At 43.4% G+C, this 21,337-nt stretch overlaps 1 protein-coding gene across 2 annotated transcripts in view; it reads right to left on the bottom strand.

Moving 5' to 3' along the window:
- Window positions 1-286: 286 nt before the first annotated feature.
- mtcl2 (microtubule crosslinking factor 2) overlaps window positions 287-21,337 on the bottom strand; it is a 69,631-nt gene continuing 48,580 nt past the window's right edge. Inside the window, exons 9-14 of one of the 2 annotated variants that reach the window (XM_078419167.1) lie at window positions 20,901-21,065; window positions 19,161-19,328; window positions 10,741-10,992; window positions 5,699-5,769; window positions 3,298-4,741; window positions 287-2,322 (exon numbers count right to left, since the gene is read on the bottom strand). In XM_078419167.1, the coding sequence (XP_078275293.1) occupies window positions 2,185-2,322; window positions 3,298-4,741; window positions 5,699-5,769; window positions 10,741-10,992; window positions 19,161-19,328; window positions 20,901-21,065 (2,238 nt within the window). In that variant the 3' untranslated portion in view covers window positions 287-2,184. The remainder of the gene's footprint in view (window positions 2,323-3,297; window positions 4,742-5,698; window positions 5,770-10,740; window positions 10,993-19,160; window positions 19,329-20,900; window positions 21,066-21,337) is intronic. The other variant, XM_078419168.1, reaches the window with a different exon arrangement.

Below are 21,337 nucleotides of genomic sequence, written 5' to 3' on the forward strand. Positions count from 1 at the left end.
ACAGGTAAACACTTGCCCAAACCCCCTCCAAGACAGTGGCAAGGGACCCCACCCACAACATCACCTCTCCATGTTCTCCAGAGATGCTGCCTGCCCGACCCCCCCTGAGTTACTCCAGCACTTTGTGTCTTTTCTCCATGATAAACAGCTGGTCCATTGAGCATTAGCACACCCAACACAATGTTTTGGAATTCCCCACCCACCCAATGTAGTACTGGCCCCGAAGCACTCCCCATTGATAGCTGGTCCCCGGGACAGTGCTGTTGCCCCTGCACCCCACCCCACCCACAGAAACGCCCAGACATTCAACTGAAACTATCCTCCACTCTTTGAAATAAGGTCCAGTCTTGTCTCCAATGGGAAGCCATGTCACCGGAGACCTATCCAGAAGCCGCCCATAGTTTAAATGTCAGGTTTGGGGATAAGTTTTGTAACAAAGTCAGTAAAATGTTTTAAAAACTAGAGACACAAGGAACTGCAGACGCTGGAATCTTACGTAAAACAAAGTGCTGGAGGAATGTAGTCGGTCAGGCATCTTCTGTGGAGAGAATGAATGGACAGATGACGTTTCTGGAGCTTTCTACAGACTGATGAGGCTAATGTAGATGGGGGAGGACAAAGCCTGGCAAGTGATAGGTGGATGCGATGAAAGTGGAGGTGGGGAATGTGGCAGAGGGGTGGACAAAGGCTAAAGATAAAAAGAAGACCAAAGTGTATCTGCTAAGAAGAGTGAAATGTAAAGCCAGAGGGAGTGATAAAGATGGAAGTGGACAGGCAGAGTCGAGGAGAGGGTGGGGGGGGGAGAGAGGGTGGGATAGTGGGAGAAATGGGTGACACTGGGGTGGAGGGCAGGGTTAGGGAGAAGGGGAAGTGGGTTATTATTTAAAATTGGAGAGTACAATGTTTCTACTGTTGGCAAACTTACCGTCGTGGTTACAGTCTGCAGTGGTTTCTGTAAGAACCAGTGTTGGAGCACAATACACACCTGGTTTTCTTTAACAGAGGTGGGCCAATGCTGTTCAGGGTGACCCAATCATACAAGGAAGCCCCAAAAAGCATTAGGCACCTAATTTGAACATGCAGGGAATCTAACACCTACTTACGTCCTTGTTGTCAGTATTTTCTTTCCCAAAATGAGTTGCACCTCACTTCTTGCCCACAGTGAACACATTGCAGGTTAAACAAGGGACATCTGCAGGAACAACAACGAATGGTCGTTCCTGCTCGAGTACCAAACACTTAAGCAAAGTACCGTGACCATTTAGCCCTTCAACACAAGGGCTCTGGCAGGTGGTGACACACTGCTTTGTTCCAGAACCAAACAATTTTGAAAATGTGACAGAAAGCTAACCAATGATTGGAGCCTGCAATTTGCAAGTTCTTTCCATTGTGACCAATGACTGCACCCTGTCTTTAGTTAACATTTAAAAGTCCGTTTTCTTAAAAGTCGATGATTAACTTACCGAAACACTGTAGGGTAAAATATGTTCAGCATTGGGCCAAATCCAGTGGTATCAAACCAACTGCATATTATACATTGACTGCACAATCTTCAGAAGCACCAACTTCAATAAATAGCACAAAAAACAGTAGGCCCAACAACACTGTGCCTGCTTTGTTTTCTCATCCAATTCATCTTCGTTAGGCCAAAAATAAAACCACATTGCACTGATGTCCGAGCTGACAGGTGGAGGGAAATTCCAGATTTCAAAATGGGCAATCTGGAAAATGCAGCCGGAACAGTTAATGTTTCCCTGGTCAAATGTATTTGTGCAATGGTGCAGCAGTGAGTGATTGTTCCAACCACCTCTTGATCCATGCACATCAACTGGTCACTGATGAGAATCAGACAACAGCAATACAGATGATAGAAATGTAGTAAAGACTGTTCTCATAACCCGATTAAACCTGCGGTCTTGTACGATTATCTATAGTGCCATTGTAGAAGTGATTCGAGCATCTCAGCAGTGTAACCCAGGTCCCTCACATTGTTGTGATCATAAATCAACAGTTTCTTCTCCACCAGTTTATATTTTGCAATCTAGTGAACTCAACAATACAACCTGAAAATCTCTTCTGAACATCTCAAATTACACTTGGGCTGTCAGGTAAAGCGCGAGATGCAAGGATGACTTTAGAACATGTAGCGGTGCCTGCTCCCAGCTACGAGGCACAGTTCAGTACTCAGCCTGATTTTTCATCTGAGGCATTTGGATCTGAAGGCAAAGAGCGTGATTTACACTGGGATAACGAGTGGCGTGCTGATGATCTGGACGTAAAGCAGGAGGTGAGAGACTGAGACGTACAATCACAGGATGCCTCCTGCACAAGAACACAATGAGATTCAATGTCAATATTAAACTGCAACATTTCACCCAACAAACATTCACAATCAGGATATTCTACACAATTAGTTTTAATGTGCTTGTTAACATGTGGATAACTTACTATTGCATTTGGAGTTAGTTATTGCCCAATAGCGTAAGTGTGTATAAGCAGGTGGACACAAAATGCTGGAGTAACTCAGCGGGATAGGCAGCATCTCTGGAGAGAAGGAATGGGTGACGTCTCGGGTCGAGACCCTTCCTCAGACTCTTTACGTCACCCATTGCTTCTCTCCAGAGATGATGCCTGTCCCGCCGAGTTACTCCAGCATTTTGTGTCTACCTTTCCTGCACAGTGTGTATAAGCATTTTAGACACTACTTTGGCTTGGGGCTTGGTTTGAGCGCTGATCCTGGTGTTATTGCACAAGTATTTTGTGTTTTAATAGTAATTTTAAATGTCAATTCAAAATCTAGGCTCCACTTGGTCTAGTGTAAAGCAAATATATCGCTTCGTGGACTGGCAAAGAAATGGCAGTAACAAAGTGACAGCAATTTCATTTTCAGGATAAAATGTTATTCGGCTAGGGAATAGTTTAGGTGTTTATCGTTACTGTCATGAGTGACAGTATCTGACATTGCATCCACTGCTCACTAACATTCACCACCCTGTATTAAACAATATGCATCTGGTTTATAACTGGAACATTCAGTGCTGCTGCAATAATCTGGCAGTCAGTTCTTGGGGGTGTCAGAATGCCTGATTTTCTGGACTACATAGAACAGTACAGCACAGGAACAGGCTATTCGGCCCTCAATGTCTGTGCTGAACTTGATGCCATTGTATGCTATTTAAAAGATAATCATACCCTAGTTAGGAAGTGTTAAATATTAAAGCTCCTGGTGAAATACCGGTGTTGTGGCTTTAAGAGATGACATTTTAAATGAGATAAAAGAGCAAATAAGAGCGTTACCTCCAGCAGATCAGATGTGCCAGCATCCCGAGCATCTGGCTCTTTGGGTCCAGTGCCTGGAGTGGGCGTTGGTGGCTTTTGGTCCTCCTTGTTTGGTTGCTTGGAAAGCCTTTTGTTAACGATACGGGAGACACTCTCTACTTGTGTATGAGCCACTGGAGTGGTCAAATCTGCTTTCCTGATACTTTCATCAGAGAGGGGTACTTTTATTGGCTTGTCACCTCCACTTGCTGGACCCTGGGATCTGCCACACACGTTCCTGAAAAACTCCTGGACAATCCCATATCTTGATGTGTCCCCTTTTGTTTTTGCTTCATGCTGGCTGGATTTCCAAATGGAGTCAACACTTCCAGAAGCATGCTCGACGACGTTAAACAAGCTGGAGAGGCCGTCGTTGATTGAACTAAGCACGGGACTATCCCTGGTAGTCGTTGACCTAGCCCAGGCTGACTCATTCTGTCCCCTCTGGGACATGGCCCAAGGACTTCGTTCCCTAGTGTGATCTATTTTTGATGTGCTTCTCCGCTGCAGTTTAGGCGATCCGTACTTTGGTGAACAGCAGGAACGTTCAAATTTTGTCGGCACCTTCTCCAACGATGACGAAAGTTGCTTGCTGCGGGAACTCTGGGTTGGCATCAGCAAGGAGCCTCGTGAAGCCCAGGATCGGTGCAGACTGCTGGATAGTGACCTGGGACTCTCAGTCTGCAGGCCGACGCTGATACAGCGGGCGGTCTGGGTACCGATGTTGACAACCCCAATCGTCTGGCTGGCAGTGTCATTGACCGCCCTCTCCAGCGGGTTGGTGCAGATGACATTCCTCACACAGTTGGCCACCTCCTTCATGTCATCGCTCATGTTGCCCGATATCTGCAGATCACGCATGGCAGATGTAAACCCGGAGGCAGCAGCGGTGGGAACGGAGACGGGATGGTCTCCGCTTCCACTCTTCAGAAGCTTCTGATGCTTGGACAGATTATTAAACCACCTGCTGCACACGTTCTCGGTATCGCCTGTTTGTTTGGGTTTCGCCATGGTGAACAGGAAACCGGGTTCAATCACAACCTTCCCACCATTGTTTTGGACCAAAGAGCCATCCAGCCTGCGCATCACTGGAGGGCTGTAGTAGATACGGATGCCCGTTCTGTCTGGGGCCGTGTAGCTCCTCTGCATCTGCTTTTTGTTGAGTTGGGGATTAACCAGATTTGCAGTCATGGCAAAGTCCCAGGACGAGATTCCAGGCACCTCCGTCGTTGATGGCTTGATCAGCTTGTCCTCTGATTTCTCATACAAGGAATCATCATCGTTAGGTGCGTGTTTCTGATTCTTTATGTTCAGCTCCTCAAGGTTTTTGAAGCTTTTTGATGTGGGCCCAGTTGTGGGTGGTAAATATGGAGATGTATCCAACAAGCTCTCAAACTCTGACATTGAAGAAACCGACTTGGCTCTAAAAATAATGCGTTTGAAAATGGATTATTTACCCTTTGTGCAATAAAAGAATGGACTAAGAAATAAATTATGCTGCCGACCTGACTTCTTGCATTGGCAAAGTTAGTTACGAGGAGAATTCAGACCTTTACAACTGAAATACAAGTTACATTTCACAAATTGCACGGTTCTTGTTAACTCCAAGTGCCATGTAAGGGTGGACTTTCCATATCATTAAAGACTGGGTCTAAATGACTGGGAGTGTATGTACGTGGGGAATAGCCAGCAAACCCAGGGCGATGCTAATCTCATACGCAGATAGCAAGGATAAACTCCAGAGAAACCTGTTATGGTTCTGACGATGTAAAAGGTTCTATCGATTGTTCTGTCGTAGAGTTATACAGCGTGGAAACTGGCACTTTTGCCCAACTTGTCCACATTAACATCACTCCTACATCCATTGCAGTTACTGACTCAGTGTTTAGTTTACACAAAATGGAACTATTATCATTCCTGTAAAATGTTCAGTATTGATGCAACTGTAATTATTAAAACGATAAAATAATTCCATTAGGTGGTGGCACAGAAACAAATTCCTCTGTTGGAGCAATCTGTAAGAACAATCTTTTTTAAAAAATCGGCTTTCACCCGAGAGAATGTGTGCAACGCTGTGTCAATCAAAAATTCCAAATCAGAATCTGCCAGGTTCTAACGGTAAATGTAGCCCTGGGAATAAATGAAGCTGAACAGCAGAACCTACGGGATAGGCTGCATGATCTACTTCTGTAGCTATTCCCCTCACTCCCCTGTATCACAGATTTTAAACTTCAGCTCAATGTAAAGCAAATGTAACTCAAAGTTAGCTCATTTGGACGTGGTCAAGTATCAAACTTGGGAATGAAGCAAAGAAACTGCAGGCGGTAATTGTCAAAATGTTTCTACGCTTGCAATCTAATTATTGATTTACAATAGTTACCGTTGTAAATTAGTCCCATTTGCCTCCAATTCATCACAAGTTTCCTTTATGTTGTTTCTGTGCTGCAGCATCTGAAAAAAATACAAACATGTAAAGTGACTTGGAACTAATGAAATGACTGCCGTCTGTTTTAATTTCCGCAGGCTATATCTGAAGGTCAGTTATCATCAGGAAAAGCCACCTCATCCCAGGGCCAGCAGGCCAATATAATGCTCGAGTACCACTGCCACGAGACCTCTGCAGCTCTTGATCTATCTTCACACTGCAATCTGTCTCGGTCATTCCCCAGGGTTGAAGATAAACTTCACTGCAACAACGACACACAGCACAGTGGTGTGGGGAGGGGGACGGTTCCCTTCGGATACTGTGAAATTTTCAACTGCTGGCTAAACCCATTTGGAAACAGTGCAGAAGGAATTTTCTACCATAAAGTTTTTTTTTAAGATTCAAGAGTACCTTGATCTGATTCAAAAAGGAAAGAAGCATGCTGTGCTGTCCTGTGAGCTGCAATGTAATCAAAACAATTTGGTGGAGTGCTGGATCAGTTCCACTTTAAACAAGCCAAACCTTTTTGCATTTAGTTGAGTTTGAGTTGAGTTTACTGTCACATGTACCGAGGTACAGTGAAAAGCTTTTGTTGGCTGCTATCCAGTCAGCAGAGAGACAGTACATGATTACAATCGAGCCATTCACAGTGTGCAGATACATGATAAAAGGAACTTTGTGAATAACATTTAGTATCTTTAACACTGGATACTTGCAGTGGACTTTTTTCCTCCTTTAGGTAAGAGATTTTCCTTTCTGTAATGTTATGGCAATACTCAGCTCACAGGCAAAGAGGAGAAAGCACCTGATTCCCACCCCCACTCCACCGAGGTCTCTGTGCTTTGTTTGAGGCAGGGCATGATGTGACGTGCCTGGACAAAGTGGAGGCTCAGCATGTCTCTAATTGAAGGCAGGTGGAATACTGCTAATGCCGGAGGAGGGAAGGATCACTCTCCTGAGGCAAGCTCGGTGAGAGAGAGCAGATTCAAAGTTGAAAAGTAAACTCTGGTGCTGATTTTGCTTCCCTGATGAACTTTTAAATATTCCAGCCTATGTGAACGTCGATTCCCAGAGCAGTTGGAGGGAATGATTCCACTCGCCAGCAACAACAGGTGTATTCCTGATCTCACAGATTTAGCAGATTTATTTATTTTTGCACTGATACAGCTCCGATCAACAAGCAATAGTAAAATGACAGTCACTGTGGCTTTTTTTATATTGGTTAATTATTAATAAGTATGGCACACGATGTTGGAAGTGGAGTGAGATGAGTCCAACCATTTTGTGATGTGTGAATGCAGTCAGCTTAAGATAACATGTGATGTGTCTCAGACGTGTGATTCTAACCTATCACGTAATTAATTCCTTGTAAAAGTATTACCTGGCTGCAGGATCGTGCAGTTGTCTGCTCATTTAGTGGCCTTAGACTTTCAGAGGTTCTGTTTGCATCCAAATCATTGCATCTCCTGCCGAGGTGAATCAGTGATCCCTTGTGCCTCCAACAGATGCACCTGAAGGCATAGCGAGCAAGCTCCACATGTGCACTCCACACTCTGCCTTTACTTAAACCAAGTGCAAATTTGCCCAGGCATTATGCAGCATTCCTAATTGTATTTCAATATTAGGATAAATGTCCCAACATGGTGACATTCACAATTTAGTACTGTTTGTGGCATCAAAACTGCCAAATCCTCAGAGAGCAGAGCTTAGTGATACTAACAGCATGGAGAATGCTAAATGAGATTGTTTATAACCCAAGAGCCTGGGACTGCTTCACACTGCCTTCCTACAGCAAGTGCATTCCATATGTTATTTTCAGAATTCATTAACTAAGAGACGAAACCTTGCAGATCACAATATCTTTTCTGGTTTCTATTCCCTTTGTAAGGTCCTGTCAGAAGCACATATCTACAAACTCCATCCATAACAATTGCAGGAATATATTAAAAACTAAATTCAAATAAAGACATCCTGCACAGAAACAGACCCCTTGGCCAACTTGCTCATGCCATCTAAGCTAGTCCCATTTGCCCATGTTCAGCCCACATCCCTCGAAACCATAAGGACATAAAGTGCTGGGGTAATTCAGCTAGACAGGCAGCATCACTGGAGAACACGGACCGCTGATGTTTCAGGTTGGGACCCTTCTTCACACTCACCTTCTAAACCTTTCATATCCCTGTATCGCTCTGAATGTCTTTTAAATGTTGTTATTGTACCTGCCTCAACTACTTCTTCTGGCAGCTTGTTCCATACACCCACCTCCCTACATGAAGAACGTTGGTAGACCAATAATACAACCTCTGGCAGCTTGTTCCATACACCCACCTCCCTACATGAAGAACGTTGGTAGACCAATAATACAACCTCTGGCAGCTTGTTCCATACACCCACCTCCCTACATGAAGAACGTTGGTAGACCAATAATACAACCTCTGGCAGCTTGTTCCATACACCCACCTCCCTACATGAAGAACGTTGGTAGACCAATAATACAACCTCTGGCAGCTTGTTCCATACACCCACCTCCCTACATGAAGAACGTTGGTAGACCAATAATACAACTCTGGCAGCTTGTTCCATACACCCACCTCCCTACATGAAGAACGTTGGTAGACCAATAATACAACCTCTGGCAGCTTGTTCCATACACCCACCTCCCTACATGAAGAACGTTGGTAGACCAATAATACAACCTCTGGCAGCTTGTTCCATACACCCACCTCCCTACATGAAGAACGTTGGTAGACCAATAATACAACCTCTGGCAGCTTGTTCCATACACCCACCTCCCTACATGAAGAACGTTAGTAGACCAATAATACAACCTCTGGCAGTTTGTTCCATACACCCACCTCCCTACATGAATGTTGGTAGACCAATAATACAACCTCTGGCAGCTTGTTCCATACACCCACCTCCCTACATGAAGAACGTTGGTAGACCAATAATACAACCTCTGGCAGCTTGTTCCATACACCCACCTCCCTACATGAAGAACGTTGGTAGACCAATAATACAACCTCTGGCAGCTTGTTCCATACACCCACCTCCCTACATGAAGAACGTTGGTAGACCAATAATACAACCTCTGGCAGCTTGTTCCATACACCCACCTCCCTACATGAAGAACGTTGGTAGACCAATAATACAACCTCTGGCAGCTTGTTCCATACACCCACCTCCCTACATGAAGAACGTTGGTAGACCAATAATACAACCTCTGGCAGCTTGATCCATACACCCACCTCCCTACATGAAGAACGTTGGTAGACCAATAATACAACCTCTGGCAGCTTGTTCCATACACCCACCTCCCTACATGAAGAACGTTGGTAGACCAATAATACAACCTCTGGCAGCTTGTTCCATACACCCACCTCCCTACATGAAGAACGTTAGTAGACCAATAATACAACCTCTGGCAGTTTGTTCCATACACCCACCTCCCTACATGAAGAATGTTGGTAGACCAATAATACAACCTCTGGCAGCTTGTTCCATACACCCACCTCCCTACTTGAAGAACGTTGGTAGACCAATAATACAACCTCTGGCAGCTTGTTCCATACACCCACCTCCCTACATGAAGAACGTTGGTAGACCAATAATACAACCTCTGGCCTAACAATTCCAGAAAATCACAAATTTGAACTGAGATTATATTATATTTTCATATTTCAGATACTGCGCGGAAACAGGCCTTTTCGGCCCACCAAGTCCGCACCGCCCAGTGATCCCCGCACACTAACACTATCCTACACACACTAGGGACAATTTTTACATATACCCAGTCAATTAACCTACATACCTGTACGTCTTTGGAGTGTGGGAGGAAACCGAAGATCTCGGAGAAAACCCACGCAGGTCACGGGGAGAACGTACAAACTCCTTACAGTACAGCACCCGTAGTCAGGATCGAACCTGAGTCTCCGGCGCTGCATTCGCTGTAAAGCAGCAACTCTACCGCTGCGCTACCGTGCCGCCCTGGTGGTGTCATGCAGAGTGGATTATGTAAAGAACACATAATTTCTGTGGGAACCAGCCACAGTTGAAAAGGAGTAATGGCCATCTCATTATTGCAACATCTGATATTTCCCTTGAAGCCCCATGTCTTGGGCAGTGAGTAAGCTCCATGATGCAACAGTGAAAGATGAGATGAGTGGGAAGCTTCTATGTTTTTGATGTTTCTCTTGTGAATGTAGATAATGCCGAATATATTCAATTTGTGGAATTAACGTAAATCATTGACTCGAGGGAAGAACAATGAAAACATTTGCTCCTAAAGTTACCAACTGGACCATGGAGTAGGTAAACCTGACAGGCATTATTCTCAGTGGGAATGGCAAATGCTGCTTCCATTAACATCTTAACTCCAGTAATGGGATGCCACCGTGTCTACTGCTGGATAATGTTCCCACAGTACAGTAAGCACAGGTTTAGACTTAATCCCACAATGCCAGGACCATTATGGTTGGCCCTTGCTAGGAGGGAATGAAAAAAGATACAATTTGAAGCAAAACTGGAATATAAGGGAGCTCCTGCTTCAAATATTTTTGTTTTCTTTCAGTCTGTGTGAATGTGCAGTGGACATCGACAGGGTAGGTCTATGTGAGCAGTGTGGATCCGAGAGGAGAGATTCTCCTTTGATCACCAGCAATACATGTGGCAACAGAGGGTGGTCACATTCACCCGTTCAGATCTATCAAACCGTGGAGTCAGAGAGAAACAGCGCGCAATCTGAACGAACCTTCAGTCCGTGAGGCCCATGCTGACCATCAACCACCCACTCGTAGGTAGGTTTACCCAAGGTGGACAATCCAAGAAACCTGGTAAATTATAGGGATGGTGAGTTTCCCAGGAAAGCTGCTGTAAGAGCCAGCAACCTCCTGGCATACTCTGGGGACCTCAGTTTCATTCTGAAAACAATATTCCAGATTTAGAAACACGTTGGAAGCAGTAAGGTTCCTAAGACAGGAAGAAACTCTTGTAATTACCTGGTTGATCTTGTGTTGCATTTCCTTCAGTCGCTGCTCGCCGTGGCTACGCTCGTTGTTAAATCGATCCAGTAGCTCCAGCTTCTCTTGACTCCAGTTCTTCTCGCTGATCTGAAGCTGCTGCGTTAGGTCCATGACTGCACCGTAAGACTCTGCGAGGAGCTGCTGATGTTCTTCCCTCTCCCATTTCAAGGCCGTCTTCAGATCTCCGGCAGCTTTGTCACAAGCCAGTTTCCCAGCCCTACCTTCCAGCTGTTTGGGACAGTTAAACATTCAGTTCCTTACTCTGAATCCTAAGCAACTTAGCAATCTTTTTTTAAGTCTCCTGATTCCTACCTTTTAAAAATGCAACAACATGCAAACAATTTAGTTCATGTAATTTGATGGAAAATGGTCCATCCCAGGTGAATTCCAGTGCTTATGTAAAATGTATGACAAAAACCCTTAAATCACGTTGATTTTTAAAATGACCTCTGTAAAACATTTATCTGCTGATTTTATTAAATAAACCTGTGCATTTCAAGCACTTTCTGGAATGCAAATAATTCTCACTTGTCTAATTATACATATGTTACTTCAGAAACTGAGGAGATCACTCTGGCGTCTGTAATCGCAGTGAAGTAGAGGGACTGCCGCTACACAATGCTCTGCTCCTTCCACAACCTCAATGTCCCCATGCTCTGTTTGGCTTTCTTCTGGGTTCTCCGCTTTGCTCCCATATCCCAAAGGGTAGTAGGCTCAATGGCCATTGTAAATTGCCCCACGTGTGTAGGTGAGTGGAGGAATTCAACAGAGAGTTGATGGAAGGAGAGAATAAAATAGTGTTAGTGTAAATGGGTGCTGGATGGTCGCTTGCAGTGGGGCTAAGGGCCTGTTTCCGTGCTCTATGACTCCATGCTAAATACAGCCTCCCCCATGAATTCCAGAATTGGAGTTTTGGATCACCCTATTCTAAAGGAGACAATAAAATTTATTAACCTTTCAGTGCCGAGACTCTGTTTTCATAAGTTCCCTTGATGAATGAACTAATTCCATTATCCACTAACAACAAAATATCATCTGACCAGAATATTACTTTAAAAGCAAATTATTAGGCTCAAAACAAATAACTTATTACTGGATTAAATGGATATCTGACATATGCCCTCGACATTTTCAGAATGAAACTGAGGAGTGTCTCACAGTGGAGGGATTCTCTACATACCCCTGCCAACGAGAGAGGTAGTATCTCAGCTGATGCAGCAAGCACACGGGCCTGAAGGGTTTCTACAACCAACACCGCAAACCTGGATTAACTGAAGAGGAATGCATCTCCCTTTCACGCCTCATTCTGCTTCATCACTTACACTCAGAATTATCTCAGAGAGGCTGCCCCCAAGAGATTGCATGCTTTATCCATTGTGAACTGTGAGCAAGTCTTGGATGACATTTGTTTCCTTCTGACTCAGGAGTTATTACAACAAACAAGGTCATCAGTGAGATGATACCGTTGACTCATAAAGAGAGGAAGTCAACCGAAGAACAGACAGATTTGTGCAATGCCTTCCATGACTTCAGACCAGCCTAAAAATCCTTGACATGCACTGAAATATATTTGATATGTGGTCATCATGAACATTTTCTTAGAACAGTTCCTCAAAAAGATAACTTATTTCTACTCTGGTTTTGTCTGGTTTAGAGTAGTTTCTGAATGATCCACTGACATAGGACTTCTCTGTGCTTCAGATGCAGGGATCTCAGTATCAGCCCAAATATTCCTTCTCCATTTGCAATGATCGTGGCCAGGGGTTTCCAAAGGTCAGTGGGCAAGGATTTTAAAAGATCCTTACATCTTTTTCTCTGCTTTCCTTGTAATCTCATGCAGAACAGAGCTTGGGATTTGTTTCATGTCATGATAATCAATTTGCTTATAATAGTCAATAGTCGTTTATTTGTTACATACACATAAATGTGTAGTAAAATGAAACATTACCCGCAGTTGAACAATAAGACCAATAAGATTAATCAATAAAAATGCAATAACACATACAATCACAACTAACACCAAACAAAAAGAAACATCCATCACAGTGAGTCTCCTCCAGTCCCTCCTCACTGTGATGGAAGGCCAGAATGTATTTTTCTCTTCCCTGCCGTCTTGTCCCGCGGTCAGGCTGTTGGAGTTGCCACGTCGGGGCGGTCGGGGCTCCCGATATTGAAGCCCCCGCTGGGCGGTGAAAAAAAATCCCGCGGCCTATTTCAGGCCGCGCCGGATGGTGAAAGGTCCGTGGCGGGCCGACCCAAGCCCCGCGATTCGGGGCGGGCGGACACGTTGCCTCTGCCGCTGCCGGAGCTCCCGATGTCGGCCCCCATCCAGGGGCCTGCGGGCTTCCGACGTCCACGCGGCCCGCGCCGGAGCCTCCGGAGACGAGTCGCAGCCGTTCCCGCAGCATTCGCAGGCAGCCAGCGCCGCAGGTGGTGAGTCCGGACCGCGGGCTCTGCGAACCAGAGACCCAGGTGGTCCCAGGTGCATGGCCGGTGGTAGGCCGCAACGGGAACGGAGACACGATACAGAACAAAGGTCGCGTCTCCGTTCTGGAGAGAGAATGTTACAGTTACAGTTCCCGTTCCCTCCCACCCCCCCCCCAAAACATAACATACAACACTACATCATATTAACACTACAATTGAGACAAAAACAACAAAAAACACAAAAGACAGACGGACTGCAGGCAAGCCTTCATGAGCAACTGTGTAATAATGAGTAAATGTAGTAATTTTGCGATATAGATTGAGGATTAAATTTTGGAGATAACTCCTTTCTTCTGTACAACCGTGAGATTGGATCATTCAAGACCAGAGATATTTGATGGGTCTATCTCATCTGCAAGGTGGCAACTCAAAAAGGACTTCCTGAATTCTGCTCGAGAGTTCTGACCTAGATTTTGACATCGATACTTGACCCAGACGTTTTAATACTGAGCCAAGAGCCGATACCGATAGCCACCTATAACTCATCAAATATTAATTGATAATTGGTTCATTCAGATTAAAACTTTTACAATGCAAGTTGAGTGAAGCAAGAAGGGTCAGTCTATGATGATTTGGGGCATACAGGCTAACATTTGCATCACAATTTAGACCAAGAATGGCCCATTATGAATGCAATTTATTTCCCCATTACTCCAGCATTTTGTGTCTTTTTTCGTAGCCAGGATCTGCAGTTCCTTGTTGCTACATAAATACCTTGGCGCACCAACAGATCAAAGGCTGTGTATCTTGTGGGGACTGACCCTCACCTGTAACTGAATCACAGGCGTGAGTCAAGAGAATGATGGAACATTCTCTGCTCGCCCACATCGAGTTTGTTTCTAACAATAGTCGGAAGCTGGAAAAGCAATCCCGTCAGTTGATTTAAACGTCACCCATTCCTTCTCTCCAGAGATGCTGCCTGTCCCGCTGAGTTACTCCTGCTTTTTGCGTCTATCTTCGGTTTAAACTAGCATCTGCAGTTCCTTCCTACACATTTGGTACATCCTTTGACTGAACCCAAACAGATCAGTGGCAGTGAAGATAAAGCTCACAATCCTACACCTCATACACATGCAGTGACAAAGTTTGTGTGATGCAAACATCATATTAATGCTCTAAAAATAACCCAACACAGTATCTTTGAAGCTCACTCCAATGCAAAACAACAAAAGGAATGAATTGTTAACCCATTGAAGCAATTGTACATCACTTGGTTGTCATAGTAGCCGAGAATAAAATTATATATCATTCGGCCTCTGATAATTGCATTTTACTGCAGTGCCATTAAATTACTGTGTGGATAATGAGGGCAGGTTTTGGTGTCAGGTGGCAGAGGCTAGTGGGACTCATTCATTTGCACCAAATGAAAGGAGAGTCACAAATGTGGGCAGATCTAGATTAGTGGAGATTGTGAAAAGCTGATGTCCCAGATCTCCCACAGTAGTGCTTGCCTCTTGAGATACAACGTGGGATCAGAACTTGTGTGTCTGTGTGCTGGACAGTCCTTTGCTCTACCTACCGTACTTGAGTTTGAATTGATTGTATTTATGTATAATATTATCTGATCTGATTGGATAGCATGCAAGGCAAAGTTTTTCACTGTACCTTTGTGCACATGACAATAAACCTAAGCAGTCCCATGCAGTAAGAAAATGTGTCTAAGCCCCGTTTTAACTTTCATTTGGTGATTATCTTACATCATTATCATGTTCCCACTATAACAATTAACTCGGGTTTTAATTATCGGAAGTTTAGAAATGTCATTTGTATTATCTCTCAATGGACAATTTCTTTCCCTCTCCAATTTTTTTCTTCAAGATATGACATTGAATACAAGTGTTCTACTTTACATTTCCTTCTGAACTCGCATGCAGTTAATTTTACAATTCTTCATTTCAACCTGTTGTGGACATACAGAGAGTGCAGCAAGGAAATGCAGATGCTGGTTTACACCCAAGATAGACACAAAATGCTGGAGTAACTCAGCAGGTCAGGCAGCATGTCTGGAGAAAAGGAATAAGTGACGTTTTGGGTGGGAACCCTTCTTCAGACTGCCTGACAGACTGCAGTCTAGAAAAGAGATTCTGACTCGATGAGCTACTCCAACATTTTGTGTCTATCTGAGGAACTACAGAGGTGCTTGGCCTGTTTATCTGGTGCCAGGTGCAGTGCTTTCATAGCTGCACACAAAGTTGCCACAAAAAAGCAGCTTAAAACGGCAGCGTTCCATCCAGCTGACCTGTAAGTGCCATTCCATGCCCTTCAGCTCCACAGACACATAATGTGGAAGAGATGATTTATAAATTAGTGTTTCCAGCACATCTGTTTGCTGGAGGTTCTTTGCTGATGGAAAGAGAAGCAATGGCAAGTTTTGATGATGTACGACTTTATTCCTTTTTTAAAATTTCCACCAAATCTTTGGCTGAAAATTCTCAAATGGATTGTATTTTTGCAAAAAACAAACAAACTGTCTCCAGGGACAGATTTCTCACAAGGCCTGCCAGACAATACTCAGCGTATAAATTTCCATCTGAATCACAGCATTTCCACCCCCAGAGCTTTACATGCAGCTGTGTCTCTACAACAGCCAAATGAAGGAAGCTGTGGTCTACCGAAATAAACCCTGGTAATAGCAATGGTTCAGTTATGTCAGCCAACACATGTACGTCATCTTGCATATCAGTGCAGCTAGTCGTAGGAAACTGAATGAGGGAGATGATTCCAGGAGCAAGATGCCAGAAAAACCCACCATTTCACTTCAAGGAGTAGTTTGAATAGACACAGGAGTTCTTTGTCATTTTAAATTTAAACTTGCATCAAAATCACAACACTCCATAAATAAGATATGATGAGTTCAAGGGCTCCCTGAATGACTTGACACGAAAATCCCAGAGTGTAAATGATCCTGTACATTTTAAAATGTTTCATGGTATTCATTAATCACTGGATTCTGTATTTATTTTAATTACGAGTAGTGTTAGGGTGACTGTTCTATGAAATGAAATTATAACAAGTGTATGTAGAGCAATTGGATACAGAGATATTGGCTTGCAGACAGTTCTCAGGAATAGAACCCTTACATAGCTGGGGAACTGCCTGTGTTATGATACGGCTATTACTTAATGTAAGCACAAGTTAAGCTGAAGCAAAATTATGACGGTGTGAAAAGAAGTGGAGCAAGAATGTTTTGTCATCAAGGGAAGTGACATTACGTTGGCAAAATAGTAAAGCATCTGCCTGGTGAAACATTGACACGACTGCCAGAGTTGTGCTGCGCTGCCGTTAACAAAACCAGCGTGTCATCTTACTGCCTCATAAATACTTGAACAATGTAAAGTTGCCACAATTGACTGGTAAACATAAACTAAACTCCCTCCTCATGATGTGAATAAGTATTAATTACTCCCAATTAATCTACCTAGCACTGGAAACTAGTTATTATATGTTCAGATAGTAATTTAGTGAAGTCAAAAGGACAAATATAAACCTCATATTTTTCTCTCTCGGAATCTATTCCTTCCTCTTGTCTCCCGTCCCACACTTGATTTGTCATTGAAGTTAACCATTTGCAGCACAGAACGCCACAGGTGTTCCATTTTCCCTGTGGCCATCATACTGTACAACTCCTCCCCCTTCGGTCGTGGAGTAGACTGAGACTGAGACTGACTCCTCCCCAATCTTTGCACATCCCCAATCCTGTCCTTTCCACTCGTCACTTTAATTTCATGTATCGTGTTGTGTTTTATGACTGTTGGCAGACCAATCTCCCTCCTGGGATAAGTCAAGTTCTATCGAATCGTAATCGACACTACACGTGTAGCCTTCACAATCCTTCAATCCGATCATCTGAGGACGTGCACGATCGCTAGTTTGAAGAAGGCTCCTGACTCGAAAAGTCATCTGTTCATTCCTTCCACAGATGCTGCCTGACCCACTAAGTTCCTCCAACTCTTTTACAAAACACACTTACTGATGCCCCTGTTGAAGGACACAAATGGGATCACTTTGTGTAAGAAAATAACTGCAGATGCTGGCACAAATCAAAGGTATTTATTCACAAAATGCTGGAGTAACTCAGCAGGTCAGGCAGCATCTCAGGAGAGAAGGAATGGACGATGTTTCGGGTCAAGACCCTTCTTCAGACCCTTCTGAAGAAGGGTCTCGACCCGAAACGTCGCCCATTCCTTCTCTCCTGAGATGCTGCCTGACCTGCTGAGTAGCTCCAGCATTTTGTGAATAAATACCTTCGAATGGGATCACTTTGATCGTTAGCAAAGCAGAAGCTGGACAAGTGCCATAAATCTTTGGAACATAAACTGATAATCTGATATCACAAATAACAATCTCAGCACAATATTGTAGACAGGCTATTTTAACAAGCACAATCTAAGCAGCTCTTCAAGAGGTTAAGGAGCTGGAAACCTCTGCCCTGAGGAACTCTAGCAGTGGCGTAGAAATTTGTCTGACGTACTGGAATGATACGGCTTTGTTCACTCAGTTACGCCAGCAACAACCTGTCACACAGTTGTCATTTTAATACACAGTTATGTGAAACACATTCTTAATGTATGAAAGACTCGGTTACAGTTCGCGCATCGCACTTCAGATTTACCGAACTCCGTTAGTCTACTTCTTGCACCACTAAAGACTTTTCTTTTCTTTTCTTTTCCAATCGTGTTTTTGCACTAAGGTCTTGTTTTTTGTTTGCAGAGTCTTTCTTTTAGAATGTTTTGTACACTGTGTATAATTTGTGCCTGTGATGTTGCTGCAGGTGAGATGGTTCATGGCACCTGGACCTCACCATATTTCTGCACACAACAATGAAATTGGGACATCAGTCATTGCAAGATACTTAAACCTAGAAAGTCTTTGCGGAATAGATCAGTATGAACAGTGGCTTGGCTCACCTCCAAAATGCATTCTGGTTATTCGTATGTGTGGGACTATCAAGATCAATTTATTGTCACATGTACTAATTAAGGTCCAGTGAAATTTGAGTTGCCATACAGTCATACTAAGTGAAAAGCAACAAGACACACAGCCACATAAAGTAAAATTTAACATAAAGATCCACCATAGCGGATTCCACATTCCTCACAGTGATGGAAGGTAATAAAGTTCCATCATCTTCCCCTTTGTTGCATTAGGGCTGTTTTTAAGTTGATCGCAAATCTCTTTTCACTATCCCAACTCCTGCTTTCAAGCCACTTTTAAATAAATTATGGGACCTATCAATTACACAAATTTTTGATATTCAGAATGAATATCATAGAAACATTTGGCCCTTGGAGCCAGCACCACCATTCATTGTGATCATGGCTGATCATCCACAATCAGTAACCCGTGCCTGCATTCTCCCCATATCCCCTGATTCTGCTAGTCGCTAGAGCTCTATCTAACTCTCTTTTAAATTCATCCAGTGAATTTGCCTCCACTGCCCTCTGTGGCAGAGAATTTCACAAATTCACAACTCTCTAGGTGAAATAGGTTTTTCTCATCTCAGTTTTAAATGGCCTCCCCTTTATTCTTAGACTGTGGCCCCTGGTTCTGGACTCCCCCAACATTGGGAACATTTTTCCTGCATCTAGCTTGACCAATCCTTTTATAAGTTTCAATAAGATCCCCTCTCAACCTTCTAAATTCCAGTGAATACAAGCCCAGTCTTTCCACATATGAGAGTCCTGCCATCCCAGGGATTAACCTTGTGAATCTACGCTGCACTGTCTCAATAGCAAGGATGTCCTTCCTCAAATTAGGAGACCAAAGTTCTTTGATCCTTAAAGTTATTTGCATAATAGAAAAATAGAGCGCAGGCACCTTAAGACTGTTGGTTTTGAGTACAAGCCTGATTGTGGCTTGCTCACAACACAGGACAAGTAGCTGATGGCTTGTCCCCAGCCTCTGCTTACCTGTGCAACACAACTTTTAAGTTCCACCTTTTCAATTTCCCAGGCTGATTTGGCTGTTGCAAACTGTAGCTGAAGATCATTTGTTCTCCTTCTTTCCTCTTTTAATTCTGTGCACAGGTCCTTTAAAATCATCTTGATGTCTCCCACAACTCTACCGTATTCCTTTGACTGGAAAATATAAAATCAGTCCAAAGTGAACAACATGCACAGCCTTACATCAGTCTGAAGAAGGGTCTTGACCCAGCATTTCCAGAGATGCTGCCTGTTCCGCTGAGTTACTCCAGCATTTTGTGATACCTTTGATTTGTACCAGCATCTGCAGTTATTTTCCTACACAGCCTTACTACAATGTACATCATCATTACAATGGACAATGGTCAGCCTCATAACCATTCTGTTCATTAACAAAAGTTTAACCAATGTTAATATTACTATCAGGAATATTGGCTGCCTTTATCATGCTTAATAACAACATAAGCATATTCTATTGCTTCAGAAGCCCGAGAGCCGAGCGAGCAGAAGTTGTGGAGGGATGTTGTCTTTTCAATACTGACCTTTCCCATTCTTCTGGGCTTTCTGAAAACTTTCATTTTATGCATCAAAAGGTGTTGCAATAACACAAGATACCAAAAGGTAGGGAGAAAAATATCTGCACTTACTGACTATTACAACAGAAGGTAAATAAAAGCCGGAAACGGACCAAAGCCAAACTTAACAAAAGACTAATGCTTATTGTGGCTGACTTCTGAAACATTAGCATGGGTGAATGGCCACTCACAGGAATGTCTTGTCCCCTGCTCTTCATAAACCTTGCAAATAATACATTCATAAGGTTGATTCTTCAGCTTATATTATTGTAAACTTATTAATACACATCAATACATAACGTGTTAATATTAACAATTAATATTAATACATTAATAGTAATGTATAATAACATTTTAATAGAGGGATAAAGACTGAGTGCTAAAAGATCTCCTATTTAACTGATGTGTGATACTTTTCATCATATCAACAGATTATAAATCCATCGACAGTGAACTCAAATGTGCCACAATACCTCCAACAGCTCATTTCAAAACGCCTTAAAACAATTCACTGAGAATAGACACAAGGAACGGCAGATGCTGTTTTTATTTTAAAATAAGTAAAGTGCTGGAGTAACTGAGCAGGTCAGTCGGCATCTTTGGAGAACATGGATTGGTGACGTTTCAGAGTGCTGGAGTAACTCAGGGGGTCAGGCAGCATCTTTGGAGAACATGGATTGGTGACGTTTCAGAGTGCTGGAGTAACTCACGGGGTCAGGCAGCATCCCTGGAGAACATGGATAGGTGACATTTTGGGTCGGGACCCTTCTTCAGACTCAAAAAACATTCTCCACAAAAGTTTTTTATTACATTCTCGAATAACTGGCATGGTAATAGCCTCCAATTGCTACACCATTCAAACAAAAACTGCAGGTCAAACCCATTTTGATTTATATAGAGACAAGTCCAGTATTTCACAGAAAGGAGAATATTAATTTTGATTGGAGTGCTCTATGCTCTATAGTCTGAAGAAGGGTCTCGACCCGAAACGTCACCATTCCTTCTCTCCTGAGATGCTGCCCGACCCGCTGAGTTACTCCAGCATTTTGTGAAGTAAATACCTTTGATTTGTACCAGCATGTGCAGTTATTTTCCTACATGCTCTATAGCAAATATCCCTTTGCACCGCGCTGCCTGACTGTTGCTGGCGTACCTGCTTTGGGTGTGAGGCAAGGAAGGGTTTCTCTGCAGGGAGAGTCAGGGCTTCCTCCAGGGTTTTCTGACACTGCTCGTCTGCCGTCACCATCTTGTTGTCCACGAGGCGAGGGCACAGCTCCTCTTCTTCAATCAGCAAGTATAAATCTTTCACACTGTTAACCTGCCAAGCACATTGAAGCACAACCATTGTTCGACAGAACTACAGTGAAGGACATGAATCACACAGCACCCTGCACTGCGACACGTTGACAATGGCAGTTCATCTTTTGCCGTGGCACACAAATACACTAACAATTAATTTTTAAATTAATGGAGCACACAACTTAAAGAGGGCAACTTCTGACTTTCTGCTCTTCAGTATTAAGATTCTCTTGCCAAAATTAATCCAGAGTTTTAACCTGCAAAATTATTTACTCATTTTGATCAGAAATC

Source organism: Rhinoraja longicauda, chromosome 22 (assembly GCF_053455715.1).
Source record: "Rhinoraja longicauda isolate Sanriku21f chromosome 22, sRhiLon1.1, whole genome shotgun sequence".
In the NCBI taxonomy this organism is placed as follows: Eukaryota; Metazoa; Chordata; class Chondrichthyes; order Rajiformes; family Arhynchobatidae; genus Rhinoraja; species Rhinoraja longicauda.